The sequence below is a fragment of the Rhagoletis pomonella genome, unplaced genomic scaffold (genome assembly GCF_013731165.1).
Source record: "Rhagoletis pomonella isolate Grant_MI unplaced genomic scaffold, Rhpom_1.0 Rhpom_scaffold_00005, whole genome shotgun sequence".
NCBI classification, from domain to species: domain Eukaryota; kingdom Metazoa; phylum Arthropoda; class Insecta; order Diptera; family Tephritidae; genus Rhagoletis; species Rhagoletis pomonella.
This window is the reverse complement of record NW_023458559.1, coordinates 7,390,423-7,410,479: the sequence shown is the minus strand read 5'-3', so window position 1 is coordinate 7,410,479 and position 20,057 is coordinate 7,390,423. Positions and strand designations below refer to the sequence as shown.

Here is a 20,057-nt window from a genome sequence, read left to right as displayed (position 1 = left end):
CAATAAAGGGAAAAGCATGGCACGAGCGAGTGTTCATCTTTGCATGACCTGCAGCAAGGCTAAGCCAGCGCTATTCAATCAAGTGATGGGAAATTTACCTGCTACACGAGTGACGCCAGCGCGACCATTTGTGAATACTGGAGTGGACTACTGCGGTCCAATAACAGTCCATTACACAATTCGTGGGAAAAGGCCTGGCAAGGCTTACATTGCTGTGTTCTGCTGCTTCACAACAAAAGCAGTTCATTTGGAACTAGTGAGTGATCTCACCACCGAGGCATTTATTGGTACCCTCAAAAGATTTATCGGTCGACGGGGACATTGCCAAAATTTGTATTGCGACCATGCGACCAACTTTGTGGGAACAAAGGACAAACTACCAGAATTATCAACAATAATACATTCATCACGCTCAAGAAGCCATTACAAATACCTGTAACAAGAAGGGTATACAGTTCAATTTCATGCCTCCAAGAACGCCACATTTTGGTGGCCTGTGGGAAGCAGCTGTTAAATCCGCAAAACACCTGTTAATCAGAAGTTTGGCGAACGCGTCTTTAACGTATGACGAACCCGAAGTCCTGGTCATAGAAATCGAAGAAATACTGAACTCCAGGCCCATTTCACCAATGTCAAATGACCCCAACGATATAGGCGCACTCACTCCGGCCCATTTTTTAATCGGTGAACCAGTGACTGCTCAAGTTGATGCGGAAACCAAACCCTTAAACATCAAATTGGAAACTAGGTGGAAATTAGTGTCTCAGCTAAAGCCCGACTTTTGGAACACGTGGTCACGTGATTATCTCAATGAGTTACAATACCGCAACAAATGGCAAAAGCGATCCGAAAATATTAAATCAGGAGATATTGTTATCATGAAAGAAGACCATGTTCCTGCAATGAAATGGCCCTTAGGTCGCATAATAAAACTTACAAGGGACCCGATCACATAACAAGAATCGCAGATGTTAAAACAGCTGCAGGCATATTTAAGCGCGCTGTTCCTCGGCTCAACGATGAAACTGATAAAGCTCAACAGCAATCAAATCCACAAACAGAATCAATTAGTCATTGCAAACCACACAAAGAAGCGGAACATCGCCTAATGAAATTCCGAGGGCCAAAAAATTAAAGGAATCATCATGCTAACCATCTACAAGAAAGGACGATGCCGGACCTAAATCATCAACCAGTTCCAGCAGCACGTCAGCACGTTCCACAATCAGATTTCGTTGTCACCGTCACATAGGATCTTTCCAAAATTATATTAAATAATAATTTTTCTATAAACCACTAATTATAGATATAAGAAAATAGTTAAAAACAAAATAAATTATTACACAAATTAAAGCAATTAACCTCTCTCTTAGTTGAGCAAAGCTAAAAAATGATATTCCTTATATTCATTTACATGGTGGACTGCGATGAAGACTTGAACTGAATAAACCCACTAAACCATCGCCCCTTCACCAAAATAAAGAAGAAAAGTAAATTTAGCCTAACCGTCATCGGGAATATCGGAAATTGAGCTATCGAGACAGGCGAAGTATCTAGGGAAAACCCTGAACAAAACACTGGAAGTCACATCGCATATATGTTAACAACAAGGCTGTCCGAAAAGTGATGGTTAAACATGGGAGATATCCCCCAAACTGACGTCAGTAACTACAGTAGAGTTGTTCAGGATATTGTCGAAATAGTCTAGGATTTGCAGTTGAAATTGCATTTGCAAATTTTATGCTTGTTACCATGGCAAACGAGTGCATTTTATTGTAGTGAATTTACAAATGCACCGAATATGCAAATGCAAGAGCATGTGGACAAGATCCTGAACCGATTATCACGTATTTAGCACTGGCCGAGTGGCCAAAAGTCGATCAAACTGGTTCTGGCACTAGGCTAGGAAAGTTGCACATATGAGTCTGTGCAGCCGTCACAGGAGCCATGCGCACCTGCCCAACAAAAGCAGGAATCATGACAGGTATACCACCTCTAACCATACTATTTGACAATAAGCACAAGAATTTGAATTTGAATTTATTTATCAACAAAGAGTTACATTAGTACAATAAGAATTGTGTTCTTTTTTAGTACAACAAAATATGGTACGCATAAAGAGGACATAGTATACATTAGAGATTACACAGGACAAAACAAAATAAATAAATAAATAAGTAAATAAGAAATAATAAATAATTCTTAATTCTAAACTATACTAATTTAAATTCTGATGGCCTGCTTGGGTTATTAGAGAAGTGTGAATATATGAGAATTTTATAGTTGCTTTTATTTAACTTGCCTCTTAGTGCAGTCGGAATGGAGTTCCAACTTCTAATAGTATTTATGAAAAACAGTCTAGTCGATGTTGCGAAATTGAAATCGGGTACAATAAGATCTATGGTGCGCTCAGATTTTGGGAATATCAGCTTGTCATAAAGATAAGAAGGCGACTTGGTAGTAATTAGCCGGTAAAGAAATATACAGCTCCGGGCCGTTTGGTAATCATGTATTTCACATCCCAGCAAACTCGTTCTCCACTTCAAAATGTGGTCAAATTTTCTTAGGCCGTAGACGTACCGAGTGACATGATTGGATAGTACAGATAACTTATGAGCTGAAACAGAGTCTAATTTATTCTAAACCAGCTCAGAGTAGGTCATTAATGTCATTATCAGTTGAAGTGCAAGCCTACGCCTAGTAGTAGTGGGCGTAAATATTGCACTTTGGCGTAGATTTCTGAGAGTACCATAAACTTTACTAACTACCGAATTTATATGATCAGTGCAGGTCAAAGACGAGTTAATTGTAAATCCCAAATTAGTGATTTTAATTATAAATTGTAATGGTTTATTGCCATTAACTAAATGAGGTATGGCAGTAGTATTAAGCTTCTTCTTTGCAATTGGTAATACATATGACTTACTAGGCTTCAGGAGACGATTATTATCCTAGGATTTCGCGAGGGCTTAAAGGTTTTAAAACCATCCTTTGAGGACCAAACTCACAGACAAAATACTACTATAAATGGCCTTCAACAACCCTTGCAAGGTAACAATTCTTAAAATAGAAACTTGCATAGTCTGGTATATTGGTGGATGCATGCTCGAGGATCGAAATGCTGCGCCCGGTCTTAGATACCACTAAAAGCCCTGGACTCTTTCAAAATTACATCTAGGCTTATGGATAACTGATAAACTCTATTGAACCATTTAAGCAAGAACCAGGTGGGTACTAGGGCTTGAGGAATTTGGTGACAACGCAAGAGTTGACGATTTCGAGCATGGCCTAAAAAAATGCATGGCAAAATGCCTAATTTAATAAATGGCCTAAAGAATCGGCACGCTAGATCTATAGATATAGGTCGATTTTATTTCCTCAAATAATAATAAAAGAACATTTTGGGCATTATTGAATAGAATTTAATTTAAAAAAGTTATGTAAAGGCATTATAAAATAGTTCACAAAACACTCGAAAAATTAGTTTATTAAATATATTCCCAATATGTATTTGGGAAATATTTGCACAATGAAATATATAGATAAAAAATATTTTGGTCCATTTTTTACATCTTGGTACTCTTTTTGGTACAAAAAAAAGAAGTAAGAAGTAAGCGAATTACGAATGAGAGAGCGAATGGGAAAGCCATATTAAATGTTATTGATTAAGGCTAAAAGGTAAAAAAAAAACTAATTTAGAATAAATTTTTAAGTTGTGTAAATCACAGACATCTTGGAAACAACTTTTTGTTAAGATGAGAGAGAACAGAGTTATCCACATGAAGAGCAAAAATTTACTCAGCAATATAAAGAAATATGAGTACTTCAATTAGTTCACGCTGTGTCCGCAGAGGAATTGCGGATTTAGCAAGCCAGGAAGTCATGGGTTCGAATCCCGCTGCCAGGAATCATTTTTTTACATATTGGTTTGTTCTTTTAAAAATTATTATTTAAATTTTGTTTATGTTATCATAGTTGTTAGTTAAGTAAAATAAACTCCAAAAAATTTGATGTACTTGAAATGATTATGTGAAATACCATTAAAAAGAATAAAATAAATTTTCATAAAATAAAATAAAAAAATATTAGTAAAATTAAAAAAATTTGTTTGGAGTGGAGACCGAACCTGGGTGCTACTGCGTTTACTACTTAAACAGCAAAACAAAACTTAGAACCTTATTTTACCATTTTAACATCACATTCTCCTCATTTTAAAGTCAAAACTCTGTTTTTGCCATCAAATGCATTTTAAGTTGACTATGAAAGAGTTAAAATGGTGATTACTATAAAACACAATTTAAATCATTAAAACCTTTTTCTAACTTCTCTATGACTACGGGCCAGAGCTGTGTAGGTGTGAAATCATTTTCAATTTTAAATCAACAATTTTTCAGTTTTCATTACTTATTCCTCGCTTAAGATTTAGGTTTATAATTTTTATGTATTCACACATCAATTTTATAAAACAGTTGTATTAACATTTACATTTTAAAAATAATTTATATCTTATCTTGAAAATGTTTAAATTTTACATCAAATTCGATAACTACTTCGCAAAAACTTTATATTTAGGTTAGTAAACTTTTAGTGAAAATATTTTGAAAATCTTAGTGTCTTTAATAAAAAAAAGACTGTAGGTCCCTCCCATTTATGTGACAACAAAGGCGCACGCTACAAATCGGAGGAGAAGCTCGGTTAAAGACTAACATAGGTGTAAGCGCCAATTTAGCGTTGATTTTTTGAAATTGTATTGATAACCGTCTCCCGCATTTTATTTCAAAAGGAATTCATGCTTATATGGAAAAAGGTGCAAAAGTCCGTCACAGAAAAAAATCGCAAAAATCAAGGAAATTTTTCAACCGGTTGAAAATTGCACTTCATTGCACTAAAATGCATGAGTTCTAAGACTACAAATCCAAAAATGTTGTAAAAATTCAGATAAAAAGTTGAAATTTTGATGAAAATTTGCTGAGTAAAGTTTAACCGCCCTATTCCCACAACACTGACAAAATTCATGATATGACTATTGTCACAATTACTGCGCCTAAAACACAATATAAACATTGTTTCGCCGTTGTCACTTACTCAGTAGGTCATAACAATAAAACAGACAATTGTCATACGACAGCTTAAAATAAATTTGCATGCATACATAGATTCCCTTCAAGATCAATAGGGGTATTCTCTGAGTCTTGCAAAGCCCTTGCAAGGTGCACGGATTGCACGGTTTGCAAAGCTGTCCCATACGAAAACCGGTTTTTACCGTGCAATCTGTGCACCGTGCAAGGGCTTTGCAAGACTCAGAGAATACCCCTAATGATTTGATGGTATACATGGGAAAGTTTATGTAGGTACATTTTACACTTTGAACATAAATGTGTATGCACATATTTCAAGGTACACTTCTTAACAAAAAAAATTTTTTAAGTTATTATGCATGGATAAAGGAGACATCTTCTTTGAATTCAGTACTAAAGTTTGACATTTTATTTTTAGTATTTCAAGTGCTTATCAAAACTTTACGACACTCACATATTGACAAGATTGGCCATTTATATTAAAATTATTTAATTTTAATTATTTGTTTATAAAAATGCAGTTTATACTTTAATAAAACCCCAAGGTTCAATTTTTGCGCAACATTAAAAAAATCAACAAACTTTCGTAAAAATTTCGGGCTTTTAACTCGATTTCCTAGAAATACATGTTCTGAGAATGCCGTTTGTAGTCCGATCAATTTAAATGAAGTGCAAGTTTAAAATAGCTGCGACTTATCGTTCATTTTTAATATATATATATATTTTTTTTTTTGATGAAGGTGTTGCTCATTTTCTTCGTTAAAAAAAAAATCGCGTTTAGATAATATGAGATTGACGCCAAATTCCAGCTGCTTTAAACTTGCACTTTATTATACTAAAATTGAAATAGAAAGCTCGAAATTTTTACGAAAGTTTGTCGATATTTTTAATGTTGTTCAAAGATTTAAACTTTTTTTCATACAGTTTTTGTTAAGGAATTAACTATATTTTTATAAACAAATATATATAGTCAATATATGAGTGTCGTGAAGTTATGATATTTAAGAACATAAAGAATTAACGATGACACTGTTTCTAACTATATGAAGCTGATTTCGACATTTTGTTTTAATAAGATTTACTATCGAAAATATTCTTTCAAAACTTGCCTAGGAATGTGAGGTTGATAGCACACCTTTTGCTATGTTATAATGGTTATTTCAAAACCTTTTTTCAAAACTTACAAAGGCAAAAACGAGAAGGCGAAGTACAATTGTACCAAAAATGCCAACACTGATGTAGAACAAAGCAGAACACAAATAATATCAGAGAATGTTAATTTAATGAGAAGGCGCAAATGTTAAGTAACATTTTTTCGGGTACTAATTAGAAGATCTGAGATGGGGGAGTTCACCACTGAGATCAAGGAGTTCGCCACACCAATTTTAACTACCATATTTTATGGTGAAGTGAGAGGTTTGTGGCAAATTTAGAAAAATTAGCTGCCGTTGGTGATACATACATATATGCAAATTTACGCCGTCAGCTTATGAGTGCTGTTGTGCATGCTGCAAAAACCGAGCTTGCTTTTTGCCATTTTTTGCGCTGATTCAAAAACCAGTGAAAAGGGTGGTATTTTTTTATTTATTAAATTCTATTTTTTTCTGTTGTTTATTAAAACATATATCGCTAGCTTAGAGTGAAAAGTTGCTAAGTCCTATTTTAAAAATGTTACAGGAGAGGAAACAAAAAAATTCTTACAGCCATTTTCTTCAAGCATTTCGCAAAATTTTGAATACAACATTTTGGCTTTATATGAATCAGAGGAATTCGATCTTTGTTAAAAGATTTCGTTCTATTTTGGCTTTATCGGATTTTTGGTGCTTTACTGACTTAGCAAATTTTTCTTTCATTGAATTTAAACGAAAATAAATAATACGAAATATCTTTATCCTTTTCGACACAATACATTTTTAACTTCTCTAGCCTCCTGTATCAATATATGAGTTGTCATAAAAAGTGGACTTAGCAACTTTTCAATCTAAGCTAGGGATATGTACATAAATGCATATATAAGTATGTTTACATATGCAGATCCATCATTCAATGAAAATATTTATACCTACATTTGTAATTAGATTTTTTTTTGCAAAAAAGTAAAAGGTACCAAATCAAAATATGTACATATTATTTATGTAGAAATTTAGGCGAAATAAATTGACTTTTGAACTTTGACAAAATGTTAAAATTTTATAAAAAAATAAACATAAAAACAAATAAAAATATCCGCTCTTACGAAAACAAATTAAAAAATTTTACATTGAAAGTATACACAAAACTTAAAATTACACAAGCATTAAAAAATTTCGAGACATTACTATCGATAGTGTCGGCATTTTCGGTAGTTTAGGCCACGACCATCGATAGTTTTTCAGCTCTAATGGAAGGCACTGTCAAATAATTTGCGATTCATAATTCAAGTGTTTGGTAAAAAAAATATATAGTAGAACTCATCTGATTTTTGTAAAATTGTCTAGAATATTAAATTAGGCGAGTGCTTAATCTATGTTATATATGGACCACACTAAAAGCAACTTTTCATATAAAAATTCGTACGTGTCCTACCTGTGACAAACGTTGTACACCCGTGACAGAGGAATTTCGTTTTTTTATAATAAAGCAATAATTTTTGTTGTTGTTTTGGCTTTGTTTGTATTCGTGGTTCTTTGTTTTATTATAAAGACATCAAGTTCACACAGAAAAGTTAAAGAAATTCGCAGAGTTTCCGTAAAATATATCTGCTCCAAAAAGCAGGTTCTTTTTTTCTTGCCGCACCCGTGACAGAAGAAATGAGTAAGATTTTTTTCATATAAAAGTAAGCTGGAATTTTTTTCGTATTTTGTAATAACTCATAAAATAGCCGATTAGGTGTAGCTTTATCAAAATGTAGAATTGTTGAGTACTTTACAGGCTAACCTAATATTCACGCACGCCGCCAATTTATTGTCAAAAATTTCTCATGCACATGCAACTTGTATGAGATCAACCGAAATTGAACGGCGTGCGTATGAAGCTAACTCAATTTCCAATTTTTGTTCTGCGTGACATTTTGATTTGACGTTTCGCTCAATGAAATCAAATGCAAACGCATGCAAGTCAATTTCGGGTGACGCAAAAAAACAAATTCGACGGCATGCGTACCAAAACGCAAGCCGCGAATATTAGGTTAGCCTGTTATACTTAAATTTAAACAAGAAAGGAGAATTTGTCTGTATAAATGTCGCCACCCATGACTGTGAAATCCCCCATATCATATATGTAATAGGGATGTGCAGTAAATCAATTGAAAGAAAAAGCTGATTAATAGAAACATAATTATGTAATTTATCAAAGAACAATAATTTTTGATTAATCAAATTTAATAATTTATCGATTATTTATATGGTATTAATCAGAATCTAATTAATTTTATTAATCAGAAAACTGATTAATAATAAAGCTGAGTAATTGCTGATATATTATGTTTTATTTAAAAATAGGAGAAAAAAATTAAAAGTGGCAGATATTTCTACAAGGAAATATGAACAAATAAAATTCAAAATTAAAATACCTACATATGATTGAAAATTAAAAATGTATACATACATATGCCCATGCATAAGTACCTATGTATGTACATATTAACAACTCGCATGCGTACATATATGTATGCAAATGCGCATAATCATAAATAATGAATCCCTTCTAATCACTAAACATAAATCTACAAATATCAAAACGAAATACTTCTGCACATACATACTGTTTACGCTAGCCCCCTTCACCTTAAGTATATTTATTGATTAGAGAATTTTAGTTGTAGATGTCGCTGTGATCTAAGCGGGAACAGTTACTCGTTACTCGAGTTCCTTTTTCTCGAGTCCTGTTACTCGCCTCGGATGTTGGGTTTCGCCTTCTGCGATCACCCAACACTCTGCCACTTTGGAAGAGAACTCCGAGCAATCAACAAGTAAGGTCCTCATCATCAATCTAATTTTATAAATTACAGCATTTTTTTATATACATATATATATATGCAATAAAGTGGCCGTTAGGCACTCAGATATATATACATATAATAGTGAAAAAAGTGAAGTGTTTGATTTAATTTGTTGAGCGAATTTTTTGCGGTTTGATTCAACCTCGAAGGACCCCGTCCCGAATACATACAAATACTGCAACTAGACGACAACATACAGACGCCACGTTTACTTTTCCCGAACTCCCGCTTCTAACGAGCAAGAAATTCATTCATAAAAGCAACAAGTAAAAAAGTCTAAGTTCGGGCGGAGCCGAACATTAAATACCCGGCGCAAGTATTAAATATATGTTTTTCACCTTTCCGAAACCTACCGCTAGATGGTAAGCCGGGGTGTATCAATTTTGAATAAATTAATTTCGAAATATTGAAGTTTCAAGCATTTCTGAAATTTACCGTTATATGAAAAGCGGCCGTAATTTTAGTCCGATTTCAATAATTTTCAACGTCTTGCTTATATGTGGCAAGCAAAATAACCACACCGAGTTTGGTACAAATTGGTAGAACGGTTACCGATATACATATATGTGATCATAAGTGGGCGGTGCCACGCTCTTTTTCCAAAATTTTACCATTAACGTATTTCTTGGTAAAGAATTGTTTACTGATTTATCGAAGATTTTGTATTTCTCTAAATTACCGTTATATGGGATGTGGGCGTGGTTATCGTCCGATTTTAAAAATTTTAGGCGATTTTTTATGCTGTCCCAAGGCCAACAACTGTGCCAAGTTTGGAAGAAATTAGTGCAGCGGTTACCGAGATATATACATGTAACCATAAGTGGGCGTGGCTCCGCCCATTTTCCAAAAATTTATAACACTCTTAGTTGTCGTCTAAAAATTGTTGTAAATATCAATTTTGAGTGAGTTATCTTCAGTAGTTACTAAAATATCGCAGTTCTCGTATTTCTGGAAATTACCGTTATATGGGAAGAGGGCGTGGTTACAGTCCGATTTCGCCCATTTTCAATACCAACCTACCTTGGATTAAGGGAAACCTACATACCAAATTTCGTTGAGATATCTCAATTTTTGCTCGAGTTATCGTGTACACGGACGGACGGACAGACGGACAGCCGGACGGACAGACAGACATGGCTTAATCGATTTCTTTTTTCATCCTGATCATTTATGTATACATTTGTCTATATCTATCTCGATTCGTTTTGGCTGTTACAAACAACCGTTATGTGAACAAAATTAATATACCCTTGTGCACAAGTGCGCTCGGGTATAAAAACTTCCATTCATAAACTCGCGCGCACCTCGCAAACTTGCCCCGCTACAAACATGAGCCGTCCACAAGTTGATTTTCGTCGCGGCGTTGACAAAATCTAAAAATCTCAAATTTTGTCAACCATCGCGCCGATCGGAAAAGTCGCAACAGTGTACAAAATCCCCCTTCCCTTTGCTCACTTCAGTTGTCCAAACAAAATATTTTTTCTGCGCGTTACAGAAAACGGGCAACAATGCCGACAAGTACGCAGAATCCCTTCACTTTCGTTTCCCCCGCTTTGTCTAGAATTCTTCCTCTGCTTCAACTTTTTCACAATCCGCAGAAAAGCCAAAAAATCAATTTTGATCACAAATTATTATTTTATTTCATTTTATAAATATATAAAAAACTACCTCATCTAGCCGGACTCGAACCCATACCGTATCGGTAAAGTATCATCATCGCTTCGCCTCTACCAACTACGCTACAGCACATCTTCAGTGGTAGGCATCTTACAAGCTACATGTACCCTTCAAAATGCAAATATGAATTCAAATATATTTTCTTTTTCGTTGACATATCTACATCTACGTACCAAAGGATATATGTGCGTACTTGTAATTTTTGCTTATACGAACACACGAAATTACCTGAAAAACCTATCAAAATTTTATCAAAAATCAAGTTTGCTTTTATAAATTTTTTTTTTATTGATATGCCTTTATTTAATCATAGGTATGTTATGTATGTAATAAAAAGAATTAAACTCATTATAATGATATGAAAAAAGTGCTAATAAACCATTTTAAAGTTTGAAATTACGTAAAAAGAACAGGAAAAAATATATAGAAAACTTAAATTGTGGGATTTAAAAAATCCCAAAATAAAAAAAGAGTATATTTATTTATAAAGTTTATTCAATATAATTTTACTAAATGTTATTTTATTTTATTACTATTTTTTAATTTAATTTAATTTTATTAGTTTATTTGTTTTATTTTATTTTACTAGTTTATTTTATTTAATTTGATAATTTTATTTTATTAGTTTAATTTAATTTCATTATTTTATTTTATTAGTTTATCTAATTTAATTTGATTATTTTATATTGTTAGTTAATTTTATTTTTTATTTTTTTTATTTAATTATTCTATTTTATGTTATTAGTTTATATTACCTTATTATATTTTATTTAATTTGATTTTTTTATATCATAAAAATGTGCAGTTCATAGTTATAAACAGGGACGGAAAATAATCATATTTTTTAAATTTTAACCAAAAAATCATCAAGTTATAATCGACATATTTTCTACTGGAATTTATAATGATTTTTTATTTTTCGAGTTCAACCAATAAAGATTTCATAGATCTCCCTCAAAATAAAAATTATTATTCAACGATTTTTATTTTTTTGATAAAAAATAGTGATTATTTTATGATTTTTATTTTTTCGCTCAAAGATAAAAATTATTGAGTTTTATTTTTTCACTTAAGAGTAATGATTATTCAAAAAACTCAAAATATCATTTTCTGCGGTAGCGACACATTAATAAAAGGAACAAGTCCCGAAATTTTTAATAATAAATACCTATAACTAATTATTATTTTTAAGAAAAAAAAATAAAGTAATGATTAAATGCTTATTTGGTTTTATAAATCCATATTTTGGTACGTATGGATAAAAGGCTTGATGCCAGGAGTTTCCAGTCAGAAATTCTGATCTTTGCCACAAATGTACAATCATATATTTTTTTAATTAATTAATTTTTTTTTAATATTTACATGAAGTGTTAATTGAAAAGTGTGTGACTCCAAATTCACTTTTCATAAAACGACAACCGCGCGCTTACAAGATTTTTTCGTTTTGACAACTTTGGACGTTAGTTGACTTGCTTTTATTTTCCCTTTCCCCATTTTTTTTACAATTTTTGCGCATTTCTACTTTTAACAAAATCTAGAAATAGCCAATTTTCATTTTAGCCTAACGGTATATCGCAAGAGCAAAGCAAAAAGGTGAAAAATTCATCTCTTTCTGTGGTAAAAAATTTAGTTTGGTGAACTCTCGCATCAAATATTTATTTTGGTGAACTCCCGCATCTCAAGCCTTTCAGAATTTAGTAGTACTAAAAAAATTTAACATTAACATTTGCTCCTTCTCATTAAATTAACATTCTCTGATAATATTACACTCATTGAAATTATTTTCAGCCTCTCACTCGACCAAATGAGTAAAATCCAGCTGGGTAGACTATACTCGATAGAGACAAAAATTGCCGCCACAAATAAGAGTTAGTATATTTTGAGTGTGTTCTTGTTTTGGTGGAAATTACTCTTAGTCATTTTTTGAATTAGTGTAAGTGTTCATTTGCACTAATTTTTATGGATCCTTAATAAGTATACTAATTTTATTAGTACTCAAGACCGGTCTCTGTTTCGGAATGCTTGCACATTGGAATGTTAGCTTACTGCCAATATGTATAGAAGTAGTACATATAAGGCGCATGTAATAGACTTGAATTGATATGAAAAGTAATGTATGTATGTGGGTATATGAATAACGATCGCTTAAAATCGATCTCAAATTTTGTACAACGCTTCTATCATCTTGCAATGTTATGTGTCCAGACAGCTATGAAAGCTTTGCTTTGCAAAGTTCCTATAAAGTCTAGACATCAACCTCGTTGGTTGGACGCCATTTCTTTAAATGAAATTAATTGATGCTCGTATGTATGTACATACATATGTATATGCATGTGTGTGCACCAAAATATTAATATCGTGGAATTATTTTAATATCTATTGCAAAACATACAGACAAGACTAAAAAGTAGAAAGTAAATAAAATAAAAAAAAATTTTAATTTTCAATCTCATAAATTAAGTTATTTATGGCTTTTGCTAAAATTTCAAGATCAAAAGTTATCAAAACAAATTCTATGCGACTGAGAATTATTATTTTCTACTTTTTAGTCCATTTATAAAAGCGTTGTATATTAAAAAGTTCTTTTTTTTTAATTTTATTTTTATTACTTTACATTAATGCAGAACGATAATTGACCTTCAGGTTGCTGATATGGCATCGAAAACGTAACAATGGAACCGAGGTGAATTCATATAAGGTGGTGTTGTTTCATCAGCAGTGAGAAGCGTTTGATTGCCAAATTTTCTATTTCGCTAGTGAGTGACTGAAAAAGTTCATTCGGCGAATAACCGTTGAAATTTGACAATGGCCCACTAAAAGCAAAAACAAATACATACAAGTATTTGTTGAATCGATACCACCTTATATGAATTCGCCTTGAATGGAAATACTTTCATTTTTGTATCATGGTTTTATTCGTTTTGAAAAATATCAATTTGGTTTTGTGTAGCAACTAAATATGAAATGTACAATATTCCGGATAGAGCAAGAAATTACTTACGTTGCAAGCTCCTCGATTCCCAACGAGTGTAAAACTGTTGGTAAACTCGGTAGAGAATGGCACGTTGTGAGTTCCTTTTGGCGAGGGTAATAAAGTGTCAGCAGCGTGCAACTTTCCTCTTTCATAGTTAAGCCACCTGGAGAGAGACGTAATAATAGTATAATGATGAAAAAATAAAGAACGAACAATTTTTGACAGTGGGATAAGTATTTAAAACCGGAGAACTTGCAACAATGAGAAGGCTCAAATTCAAAACAAGCCTATTCTCATCAACAATTTGCCATTGTTGTCGACGGTAGCTCGAAGCTACCACACCTCAACGGAACGCCGGCTGCCGTCCCGATTTTTATATCATTTTTATCACGTCTTCAAATTTTAATTCCACCACTCTAACAAGGTACGTAGCATAAAAAAGTAAAATTACAACGAAAAGAAATGTGATCAGCGCCTGACAAAGGGGTTGCTTGCGGAGGTAGAGGCATACTGGTGTTAGATCAAAAAATAGAAAAATATTAGAGAAAAAATAACATTAGGGAAAAAGACTTTCTTAATTTTAAAAAAATCCGTGTGTAACACCGTACACATGATAGAAGTGAAACTTCTTAAAAAAGGTGTGAGTACCAGGTACCTACTCACGAAATTGGATGTGTAAACATATGTCTACGGTTCGGCAAACCATTAGACGATTGAGTTACATACATTGGTTTGGTTAGAAATCAAACAATAATTTCATTTCATCTTATTAATTTTCTGGTATACATATAATTTATTTATTCATTTTCCGGTAACACCACCTTATATGAATTCGCGCTTCTAGCATCCATAGGACCGGGTTGTATTGGTAGTATGTTTAACAAATAAATGAAAATGTTTATAATGCAATCAATAGATCCTCACGAATTCGCCGTTACTAAGGCACTAAGTAACGTGCGCACTTTTGTTTGCAAAATGCATTTATTTAAGTTGAAAGAAGACAAATTCCTTTGTTCGGAATTTATTCTTACTCGCTTTCTATCTTCCAAGGCGAATTCATATATTCTTATCACGAATTCATATATTCATGTGATAGCAAGAGTATAAAAACATAAAATTACCTTATAAATTAAAAGCATAAGTATCACATGTATGCGTAGTCCAATTCACGAAATCATTTCATCGATCTGAGTAAAAACTAAGTGCATAAACTCTATTTCGCGTTAATTGAAATCATGAAATGGTCTTCATTCATTCAGTTTCTACACAAAGGCATGAAATGATTTCGTGAATTGGCCTACGCACAGTGGTAGTAAATAACAGAATGAATTACAACAAACACATCCTTTTGACATAATGCAAGCCGAAAACGTTGGTTCAAATCAATCCGCAATCAAGTTGGACGTTTTGCCCACAACCATTGCAATTTTGCGAGCAGTCTCATTGTAAAATCTCATTTTAACAATTTCGTAGTTTCGGCTTTCATTTATAAAATTCAACGAAAGCGCATACCTATTTTGGCTGAGTTATCCATTTTCGGTTATTTAGTGTACAAATAAAACGAAAATTAAATGAGTTTGTACAACATGGCCATTAATGTAGCAACAAGTTGTACAACTTGCCAGAAAATCCAAATTTTTTGATCTTTCATACAACCAAGACATAAATTCATTCAACAGGCCCACAAACGGTGCAATCTAGAGCAAAATAACACCAAGTTGAACCAACGGTCGCTACGTTTATGTTTTTTTTAAGAAAGATCGGTCGAAAATTTCAACTGCTCCTGTAACACTACCTTATATAAGTTGGACTTGCTATCATCCTCACATATCGCACACCGTCTTCAAAAGAGTCACAACTCAAAATTTGGCATTTTCGAGATTAGGCGCTAAAAATGTACACAAAGCTTTTATTTGCTAATCAGCAAAAGCTGGGGAAACTTTTTGTCATAATTTGTTCAAAAAAAAACCTAAGGTAAAGCGCCCTTGCCCATATGATTATCATGTTCTAAGAAATAGTTTTTCTTACTTTAGACAAGTAAGAAAGTCTAAGTTCGGGCGGAGCCGAACATTAAATACCCAGCGCAAGTATTAAATATATGTTTTTCACCTTTCCGAAAGCTACCGCTATATGGTAAGCCGGGGTGCATCAGTTTTGAGTACATTGGCGTCCTTAAATTTCGAAATATCGCAATTTCAAGCATTTCTGAAATTTACCGTTATATGAAAAGCGGCCGAAATTTTAGTCCGATTTCAAATTTTTTGGTTCTATGGGGCAAGTACAATAACCACACCAAGTTTGGTACAAATTTGTAGAACGGTTACAGAGATACAAATATATGATCATAAGTGGGCGGTGCCACGCCCATTTTCCAAAATTATATCATAAACGTATTTCGATAAGGAATTGTTGCAAGCCTTAATTTTGAATAAATTATGTTTAATATTTACTGATTTATCGAAGATTTCGTATTTCTCTAAATTACTGTTATATGGGATGTGGGCGGGGTTACTGTCTGATTTTAAAATTTTTCGGCCATTTTGTATGTCGTATCTAGGCCAACAACTGTGCCAAGTTTGAAAGAAATTGGTGCAGCGGTTACCAAGATAAACACATGTAACCATAAGTGGGCGTGGCTACGCCCATTTTCCAAAAATTTATAATATTCTTATTTTTTGTCTAAAACTTATTGTAAATATCAATTTTGAGTGAATAATCTTCAGTATGTAATTACTAAAATATCGCAGTTTTCATATTTCTGAAAATTACCGTTATATGGGAGGTAGGCGTGGTTATTGTCCGATTTTGCCCATTTTCAATACCATCCGTCCTACGCCAGAAATCAGTACACGTACCAAGTTTCGTTAAGATATCTCAATTTTTACTCGAGTTATCGTGTGCACAGACGGACGGACAGACAGTCACCGCTTAATCGATTTCTCTTTTCATTCTGATCATTTATGTATACATTTGTCTATATCTATCTCGATTCGTTTTGCCTGTTACAAACAACCGTTATGTGAACAAAGTTATAATACCCTTGTGCACAAGTGCGCTCGGGTATAATAATTACACGCACAATGACAAACATGAACAAATGTACAACAATCACAAAATTTTTTACAATCAGTACAGTTCGCATTTATATCAACGAGCAGCTTATTAGATTTGTTTTCGTTTGTACTACATATGCAAGAATGATAGAATACAAGATTGCGCCGATTGCAGCAGAATTCGTGAGAGTAATTTTAGCGTGACGTCATCGTAGAGTTGACAACTGAGAGCGACTAGTGATGTGCTGAATTGTCCCCAATACTCGGTACCCAATACCTAAAAAAGATTTCGGTATCCGATACCGATTATTTACATTAAACCCTCGCCATTATATGCATTTCAGGTTTAGAAAAAACTTTCATTACTAATTTATATGATATCGGCTAAAACACGTGAACTTATCGCCACAGAAAAATATTATTTTATCAGTTTCAACCTTAGTCGATCCAAGGTTCAAGAATAATACTTTGACGGATGAAGAAGCCTTTCAGGGGAGAGATTCTGTAGCCAGTTAGCGACAAGTTTCGGATCGATATCGCACTTGTTGACTTAGAAATATTTGATATCAAACGTCGACAAAAACGATACCGATTCGAAAATTGTCGTTAACTAGTTACAGAATCTGTCCCAGGCCTACAAAAATGATATCGTCCGATTCAGTTGGAACAAAAATGCTTCAAACAAGTAAGGGTTTCTCTGTATTATGGCATCGAACCGACATATATACATCTTTCATTTGAATCAGTAAAAAAGCTCTATTGGCTCTTACATTCGGGTTTTGTTAGGCGTTTTTTCCATATATTTGGCTTATGTGCGCTTTTATTCGAAACCTAAATGTTTCGGTACCGAGTATCGAGAGTATTGGGTACTTAAAAGTATTGACTCAGCACATCACTACTGCTGTCTTCTCTACTATGACGTCACCAAAACAGCTGATTCTGTCAAAATCACTGAGAGCCGAGTAGCGGTATCGTTATCGGCGCCACCTCTGTATTCTCTCCACCGTGCTACATATGTGCATATATACATGTACTCAAACATATGTACATACACAAACATATGTACATACGTACAAATATATAACAACCATTCAAACATATGTACATACATGAAAACATTGCTGTCCATAAGTATATATTTACATATGCCCATCAGTACATCAACGAAGCCCGTTTGCTTCATCATAAATATATCCATACAAACATATATACATACATATGTACGAATGGATGTAGTTACGCGAAGCATGCTTGCATCATTTACACATATACTACGTTTATATGCATGCATAAGTCGCTTTAACTCATTTCGCCGCGATTCAAAACAGAGCAAAGTGTTTTGGCTCACACTCCATTTCACATCGGTAGTTTATTTCTCCAGACAGTTAGAAAGAGTGTATAAACACCGCTCTCACTCAAAGCGAATTGGAGATCAGCTGTTCCACTCAAATTCCAAATAATCGCATCAGTATTTAAAACCTGATTAATAATAATCGTTCTTTTTCTTTGCGACGATTTTATAATGCCGAATAAAACTAGATTTTTATCACTTTCTATTATGTTAACTTATAAAATGTCAAATGAAAACAGCTGATTTTGTTTGCTTTTGAAGACGGTTACTTTGATACCGATATAAAGCCGTAAGTATAAACACTAGAGCGAAATGTGTACGATGTCAATGCGCTTTCAATTAAGTCGAGTATTTTGTGCGTATAAACGTAGTAATATATTGCTTGGTAGCGGCAGAGCTGAAATGCGCAATGAGTTCGTTCTCACAAACATATACACATACGTGCATTCAAACATACATACATATATACATATGTAGGTACTCCCACCCGTCATGCGTCGCTTTATTTCTTTTTTCCCTTTCCATATACTACCTATATCTTCCTTCTCACTCATGTAACGTTTTCAGTTTTAAAAATTTCACTCCGTTTTTGCGATACCGCCGCCTAAGAAGTTTCACTTCAAAAAAGTATTACGACGAATTAATAACCTCCCCCCTCCACTTTTTTGAAGTTGGTTAAAAATATTTGAGTTCTTTGTTAATTTTATGTAAATAAAGTGCAATTTATGAAACTTTAAACAGTTTATTTATTTATTTCAAACTGTACATAAAACTTGCATCAATTTATTTTAAAGAGCATATTACAACTGTAGCCAAACGCGGCTCTTTGCTTAGCAAAGTGCGGCTCTTTTTACTTTCCTTTGTCTAGAACATTTTGGCTCTTTTTACTGTTTAAAATACATATTTATTTGCTGTACATACTTTTCCATTGTGTTGTTTTTCTATTTTATTCTTTATAAAAACACATACGCAAATTGAGATTGAGAGAGAACATTTGCACAACTTGAATTTGTCTCTACAAGGAAAGAATAAAAATGTTTTTATTTGTGGCAAATTATTTTAAGTTTTGAAGTTTCATGATCTCAAAAAAAATATTTCATCATTTTCCATTGCAGATTTTGAAAAAAGGTTTGCCGATTTGAGATTATTTAAATGTACGTTTGCATACTTCACAAACCCTTTTTTATATAACATAATTGAGGATGAATTTACAATATCCGAAATACTCCTTTTTAAGAAAAGCGAAGAGGAGTTGGAGTTTTTGGAATTATAAGAAAAGGTACTGGAAATGCCACATAAAGCTTTGCTATTGCTTGAATTCAACAGGTACCAGATTTAAATTATCCGCTGTTGAAAACAGCTGTGTGCCGTATATTTCCAATTTTTGGTACAACGTATAACTGTGAGTCTTTGTACTGTACAATGAAGTTCGTAGAGTCAAAATACCGTTCATAATTAGTTGCATTCGCGTACCTGATAATTATTGAAAGTTATAAAAACTATCAGCTTTTTGTGTTTGCGTACGCAAAAAACTTGCGAAGTAGGGAAAATTGAGAGAACAAAATGACATTTCAATAGCAATTTGCCAACAAGAAAACAGCTGATCAAAAACAGCTGGTTGGAATTTACGCAAATCCCTAAATTTAACTTGATGGTTTGGAAGCTAAATAGTAAAATGCGACTAATTATACTTGTAAGAAGTAAGAAGTTATTCGTTTAGTCAGTGAACTGTGTCAGGATAAGACTTCGGGATTTGTTTTCTTACGTTTTCAATTTTATACTTTTAAATGTAAACAAAATTTCTATCAGCTGTTGTCTAACTTCCAAGTTTCTTCATTTTTATTCAAATTTTAAAAGTTGTCGGTGGCTATTTGAAATTTTCTATGTAAATAACATGTTGTAATGCGATAAAAGCATACAATTTGCAACCCTATAAATCACCTTG

General features: G+C 33.2%; 1 protein-coding gene across 3 annotated transcripts in view; it reads right to left on the bottom strand.

Moving 5' to 3' along the window:
- The window catches only part of LOC118738671 (MOXD1 homolog 2), a 1,114,343-nt gene that overhangs the window by 427,838 nt on the left and 666,448 nt on the right, over window positions 1-20,057 (bottom strand). For 2 of the 3 annotated variants that reach the window (XM_036469580.1, XM_036469579.1), the window contains exon 9: window positions 13,736-13,871. The exons of the other annotated variant lie outside the window; for it this stretch is intronic. In XM_036469580.1, coding sequence (XP_036325473.1) covers window positions 13,736-13,871 — 136 coding nt within the window. The remainder of the gene's footprint in view (window positions 1-13,735; window positions 13,872-20,057) is intronic. 3 annotated transcript variants of the gene reach the window in all.